Here is a 7,531-nt window from a genome sequence, read left to right as displayed (position 1 = left end):
TATTATTATTTTTCCTAAGTATATATGCTGGAAAAAAAAAGCACATTGTCAAGGAATATGATGGTTTTACTAAAAAAAGTTGAGATATCCATTTCTATATAATAATTGTAAAATGTAAAATTGTGCCAATGAATTCTCAACCATTAATTTACTTCCTATTCAGGAATATGATCATTGTAAAAAAGAAAAAAATTCTCTCAACTTGTCTCTCTCTCTGTCCACACACACACACACACACACCCCCAACCACAGAAATCATTGTCATAAATTTTTATTACTATCTTTCACAGTAAATCTGTTTCTTATTTCTTATCTGGTGCCTTTACCTTCTGCCCAGTCAATTCCTACTAAAAATTGTAGAAATAGCAATGTAATCATAAGGTTGATCTCTGAAATCATCTTTATTACACAAAAAATATTTTAATATTTATAATTATTGAATATAATGTTACATGTGATATTCTTGATAAAAAACACATTTAGTTGTATAGATGAGCTGTGATTAACTTTGATGCTCACACTTCATTCATTTTGGCTTCTAATTTTCTTCCTAGGACTACCTATATTTTTTAGAACTTAATTTTCCTAATTTTTTGATAACTAAACAACACATTTATTCCCAAGAATGTATGCTACCAAAAAGAGGATTGCATTTTTATCATTCTACTACAGTTACTGTGCATGGCAGAGAAATACAAAGCCTTATTAATTTGCAGGTCCAGAAGAGTGGGCTATGCTCATTTAAGTGAATTCATAAATGTATACGCCAGCCTCAGTTAAACTTTTTTCTCAATAAATATTTCTCACTGTTTCTCTATAAAAGTGCCAATTACTACTTGTAAATATGAAACTCCCTAGGTAATATGACTAATTGGCAAGAGCTAAATGCTTAGACAAAGTTGAGCACAATGTTTCCAAATAAGGTACTTATGGGCAATGTTACCAAACTTTCACTGGAACCATATACAGTTGGTTTCTTTCATGCACAGTTTATGAACCCTCTGGTAAAATGGCAGAGCAGTGGCTAATCCAAAGCACTTGGATGTTTTATTTTTTCCTTCAGACTGAAAAAAAAAAAACTGTTTGAAGTCTGCATGACAAACATTTATCTCTTCATTATTCTTCTCAAGGTACCTATAACCTCTTTGTTCCTCAGGCTGTAAATGAAAGGATTTAGCAGGGGAATTATTATTGTGTAAAATAAAGAAAACATTTTTTCCTTGTCTTCAGTTGGTCCAGACCCAGGGTGCACATACATGAAGAAGAGAGTGCCATAGAACAAAGAGACGGAGAGCAGATGGGCCCCGCAGGTGGAGAAGGCTTTGCTTCTGCCCTTCTCAGACTTCTTTTTCAGGATGGCAAAGAGGACAAAGGAGTATGAGGTGATAATAGTCATAAAAGTAAAGACTTGTATAATGGCTGAAAAGATTAAAACCAGATGTGTATTAACTGTAGGATCAGTACAAGAAATTCTGAATAGTTGTAAAATTTCACAGTAGTAATAATGTATGATATTGGACCTGCAGAAAGTTAATCTAACTAACAAACTCACATGAATGGCTGAATGCAGAAAACCAACAAAATATGAAGCACCTATAAGCTGAGTGCAGAGGCTATTGGACATCACCACTGGATACAGCAAGGGATTGCATATGGCTACATAGCGGTCATAGGCCATCACTGACAGGAGGAAACATTCTGTGGTAGCACTGGAACCAAAACAGTAAAACTGTGTTAAGCATTCAGCCAAGGATATCTTCTGATTCGGAGATAAAAAAATGATAAGCATCTTGGGGGTCACAGAGGATGAAGTGCAGGCATCAGCCAAGGCTAAACTGCTGAGGAAGAAGTACATGGGGGTGTGAAGGTGGGGGCCCTTCCAGATGAGAGCAATCAGGCCCAGGTTGCCCACCATGGTGATGAGGTAGATAATGAGGAATACCAGGAACAGGGGCACCTGCAGCCCTTGGTCTGTAAGTCCCATGAGAACAAACTCAGTCACCAGAGTCACATTTTCTTCTGCCATATTTGACCTGGACAATCACTAAAATGAAAGAACAAGTAAGGCAACAGTCACAAATGAATCGAAACAATGGAAACTTTTTTGTGATTGTATGTTCCTAAGAGGTATTTCTCATCTGATTTAGTAGTTTCAAATTTTTACTTTTATCTACTTTTATATGCATTTGAGATTCTTACCAATGAATTATCAAACTGATAATTTAATACTTAGGAAACCTAAGATGTTTTAATGTGAGAGCATTTAGTATTTATCTAAATTTAAAATAGAAATGTAGGCTGTTTCTCTAAAAATTAAACATCAGTGTAAGAAACAGTTGTATTTTATTTTCTGGAATCTAAATGAAGAATGAATAAGTTTTAGAATTCTTACATTAAATATATACCCACAAAGAGTACTAATATACAAACAATTCTAAATATATTGTTGAAAAATTAAGAAGCATAGAGATTTTTGCCCTGAATATACAGGTCCAATTTTCTTTATAAACTCCAATTCCCAAATAATCAATATTACTGTTTTTAGTTCCTATAATGTATCATTCAGCCAAAAACCAGTAGCCTTTTTAGTTTTTTTTTTTTTTTTCTCTCTAAAGTCATATTATATACAAGGGGACACCAGGAATCCTTTGACATTAACTTTAATGACTTTAACCAATATTCTCATGATTCCATAAAATTAAGAAATTTCTATTGAACTAGGCTTCACAACCCATAAGCCAGAATTTTCATTCTGCAAAGTTACAAATACATGACATTCAAGCAGCTTAACCTATATCTCTTTAAGAAAAACTTTTCACATTATAAAATAAACTCTGAATTGTGTTGAATTTTTTTAATCACTATTAATTAAATTCCAACTTTTCATTTTTCTATCAACATTTACTTCAAAATTCCACTACTTACATACAGTAAAAATTTAACTGTGTCATACATTTTCATATGCATATTTACTGTCTTTATTCAAATTTTGGTTGCTGATTTAAAAACAAAATCTTGTTCTGGATCTTAATTTCTTACTTAGATATTTTGTGATCTGACAGAGACATTGCAAAGCTGTAATGAAATCTACACTCTCACCCAACTCCTGGAAAACTGGAAATGTGCTCATTTTCTGAAAGTAACAAAGGCATACAAAGAAGCAGTATTATTTGTGCAGTAATATTTAGTAAAAACCCCAAAACCAAAGGGATACAGTGGTTTTTTCCTTCTATTTTGAACTTATTCTTTAAACACCTTTTTTTTTTTTAATTCCCTGAATGTTTACAAGAGGTTCCCAGTAGGATGAAGTTAAAGTTATTCTACTGGGCATTGTGAGCTAATCAGCAGATCATCCACACAACTAGCTATAATAATTAAAACTACACATTACACTTCAGATAGAGCACTAATCTTAAAAATTTATAAAGAACTTACAAAACTTTACACCAAAAATACAAAGAACCTAATCAGTAAATGGGCCAAGGAACTGGACAGACACCTTACAGAAGATATACAGGCAATTAATAAATATATCAAAAAGTATTCAACATCTCTAGTAATTAGATGAACGCAAATTAAAACAACTCTAAGATTTCATCTTACTCCAATTAGAATGGCTATTATCAAGAACTCAAACAATAATAGATAGACATTGGTGTGGATGTGGGGAAAAAGGCATACTTTTACATTGCTGGTAGAGTTGCAAATTGGTGCAGCCACTCTGGAAAGCAATTTGGAGATTCCTCAAAAAACTTGGAATGGACCCACCTTTTGACCCAGTTATCCCACTCCTCAGTTTATACCCAAAGGATTTAAAATTATCATACTACATTAACACAGCCACATGAATGTTTATAGCAGCTCAATTCGAAATAGCTAGATGTGGAACCAACCTAGATGCTCTTCAACAGATGAGTGGATAAAGAGACTGTGGTATATATACAACATGGAATATTATTCAGCCATAAAGAAGAATAATATTATGGCATTTTGCAGATTAATTGATGGAATTAGAGAATATCATGCCAAGTGAAATAAGCCAATCCCAAAAAACCAAAGGCTGAATGTTTTCCCTGATAAGTGGATAATGATACATAATGGGGGTGGGGTAAGAGAATAATGGAGAAACTTTAGATTACATAGAGGGAAATGAGAGGGCGGAGGGGTGGGGTATTAAAGATGGTGGAATAAGACAGACATCATTACTCTATGTACACGTATTCATTCACAAATGTTATGAATCTGCATGGTGAACAACCATAGAAACGAAAAATTGTACCCCGTTTTGTATACAATAAATCAAAATGCACTCTGTAAAAATAAAAAAAGAGTTTAAGAATTTAAAAATAGAGAGGAAAGAAAGGGGGAAAAGAAAAACAAAAAAAAAACTACACATTGTTTCCCCAGGATTCACTGTAGGGACTTTCTTAAAATTTCTCTACAGAGTTTAGCATAAGCTTTTTTCACTTCTTTTATTTCTTCTAAACGTGCCACCACTAATGTACCTAATAAACCGACTTTCCATTTAGAAATCCCCAATGTTCCTTAGAGCAGACTTTTTCAAATCTGAGATTCGGCCCCTTTCCTACCTGATACTCTTTCAGCATTTCCTATCTCAGGGAATAGGGTACCCAACAATCCTTTAGGCAGGCAACAAACTAGGGAAACTTTCTAATACTAACTTCACTTCACCTCCATTGTTTCAATCAAGTCCTACAAGTTCTATCTGCTAACGATGTTTTAAATCCAACCATTTTTCTGACTCTAAAACTAACCTACCAATCCAAGAATTGTTCATCTCCTGCCTGGACTTATTAAATGTTTCCAACCCCATTATCTACATCTGATGAAAGAACCACCCAATTCTGTTTTCCACAATGAAAACAGAATGCATTATTTTACCAACAATTCATAAGTGCACCCTCCTCACTTAAAATGTATGAATAATTTCTCATTCAACGTGGGTTAATGGCTAAAATTCTTAAGCCTTAATATTTTTGTCCCTATTCTAAAACATATAACTAATAATTAGCAGTGCAGTTAGAGGAGTTTTGGCATTTGTATATGTAGATGATTTACTCTAACACTAACTGCATACAGAGATCATCAGTTAATCAATGCCTACACATATTGCTAACTTGTACAATGTATTTTTAGGACAATTAAAATCAGGGAAATGTGTCGTTAGATATCTATGATATGGGTATATTCCAAACATTGTTCTATTGACTACATGACATCATCATAAATATCTGAGAAGAATGAGACCATGGCAACTCATCCTGTGCTTTGTGATCAAAAGAACTCAGTTCTCCAGACTGCCACCCTCCCCACATACCCCCATGCTTACCAGTCACAAAATTTCCTTTAAAAGAAGAGTCTGAAACCCCAAAACATGTGTCACGGTGGAGATAGCTCCTACATTCTCTCTTTCCTTTCAAGTGTATAGTCCTTGCCTTCCTAAATAAAGCGCTGCTTGTGCCTCTTTCTGACAAGTCCTGAAATTTTCTTTGAAGACTTTCAAGCATCCTCCAGGGCCATGTTGAAGTCCCCTCTCTCTTCTGGGAGAGCTCTCAGATCCTGTTTATTGACAGAAGGGGAAAGTCCACAAGGGATTCTAACTAAGATGTTCTTATGAGTCAGAAATGCAGATGAAATTACATTAATTTTCAACCCTAAATTCAATAAAATGAGCACAGTTAGAAACAAAAAAAAGTTGTGCGTCTAGGGAGAAAATTAATTTTATTTTGTAATAAACTAAGAGTTTCTCCTAAGGTACTTCCTAGTTATTGTTTACCTATTCTATCCTCCTTCTCACACGAGTAACTCTCAGCCTCTCAGCCAGGGTGTCAGAACTGAATCTTGATCTAGTCACCATCTAAACAAAAACTGATCTCCAAACTTCTCTACAACAAATCTAGCCACTGTTGTTCTTTGTATAGGTGCCCAGAAATTTTTTAAAGTGTATAATTTTTCCTCATGTTATAAATAAATATTCCCAGTATATAATTTCTGTAGAATTTATATGTCATCCTGTAAATCTCAGAAAATTTATAAGGGGTTCCAGAGTACTTTTCAGATCCAAATAACCTGACATGATGAATATAATTGATGAGGATGAGGCTATGCAAAATAGTCAGAAAATTTTCTGCAGACAGAGAGCAGAAGAATCAGCATACTGCTCTGACAAGATCATCAATATTTACTGTTGTCCATCCCAGCTGGTTGTAAAATGCTTCTTATCCTTTTTCATGATCCGAATTAAAAACAACAAATTTTCCAAATCAGTAGCCACATATCCCATATTACATATTGTGTTAATTAAATTGTTCTACTAAGCTGGGGCAGTTGGAAAAACTACAATAATAGGCATTACAATATGCTATGTTTGTGATTGCCTACCATTGACAATCAGAAATGGAATAGTTTTTGCAGAGACCAGAGAGTGGTAAAATAGAGACACCATTCCAGTCTTTGAGTATGAATGTTAATATTTCCTGGCATTGTATCAAAAATGAGATGCAAACCATATCAGTGACAGAAGCTGGAGACCCCACAGTTCTTGTGGTGAAGCCTCTACAGAACTGAACAAAAGCTCTAATTTAAAGAAGGCTAGTCTAAAGGCCACAGGAGTTTGCAAGTCCTTTAAACAATGGAGGAAATTTTGAGCTAGTCCTGGATTTATTTGTGGTACTTTTATTTGCCAAATCTGCAAGAAATGGACTATTCAATGTTCATAGCTGCTCAATTCACAACAGCCAGTTTGTGGAACCAACCTAGATGCCCTTCAATTGATGAATGGATAAAGAAACTGTGTATATATCTATATATATATACACACACACAATGGAATATTACTCAGCTATAAAGAATAATAAAATTATGGTATTTGCAGGCAAATGGATGAAATTGGAGAATATCATGCAAAGTGAGATAAGCCAATCTCAAAAAACCAAAGGACGAATGATCTCACTGATAAGCGGATGATGACACATAGTAGGGGGTGGGAGGGAGGCAAGAATGGAAGAAGGAGGGACTGTATAGAGGGAAAAGAGGGGTGGGAGGGGTGGGGGGGGAAAAATAACAGAATGAATCAAACACCATTACCCTATGTAAATGTATGACTACACAAATGGTATGCCTTTACTTCATGCACAGAGAAATAAGATGTATTCTATTTGTGTACAATAAAAATAAATTAAGAAAAAAACAAAAAAATATATTTAATAACTGCATCTGAAAAAATGTATTTACACAATTTTCTCAAGTTGTAAAGACTACCACTATAAAACATTTAGGATGTGGAAATCTTATCTGAGTTCCCCTTAATAAATGGGCATATGTATTTCTCTGTGGACATGTTCATAGTTTGCTTATGCTTTTTGTCAAATATAAATGTCAAATTAAGTTCAAAATGATTAAGTCTATTTACATACAAAACAGAAGTACAAATCCTGATCCAGAAAACAAAACAAAAGAGGTAAGAATCTCAAAGATGCCATTACAGGATAGCTTTTATACTGACCATGAG

The 7,531-nt window shown here is 34.2% G+C and overlaps 1 protein-coding gene across 1 annotated transcript; it reads right to left on the bottom strand.

Annotated features, from left to right (window-relative positions):
* Nucleotides 1-1,105: 1,105 nt before the first annotated feature.
* On the bottom strand, nt 1,106-2,026 carry LOC306637613 (olfactory receptor 5AC1-like; the record flags this gene model as incomplete). Its single annotated transcript, XM_079100415.1, has 1 exon — nt 1,106-2,026. The coding sequence occupies one exon, from the start codon at nt 2,024-2,026 to the stop codon at nt 1,106-1,108; it is 921 nt and encodes a 306-aa protein (XP_078956541.1).
* Between the last annotated feature and the right edge of the window lie 5,505 nt (nt 2,027-7,531).

The sequence above is a fragment of the Sciurus vulgaris genome (assembly GCF_902686455.1).
Source record: "Sciurus vulgaris genome assembly, chromosome: 10".
In the NCBI taxonomy this organism is placed as follows: domain Eukaryota; kingdom Metazoa; phylum Chordata; class Mammalia; order Rodentia; family Sciuridae; genus Sciurus; species Sciurus vulgaris.
The sequence above is the reverse complement of the archived record's forward strand: the minus strand, read 5'-3'. Positions and strand labels throughout refer to the sequence as shown.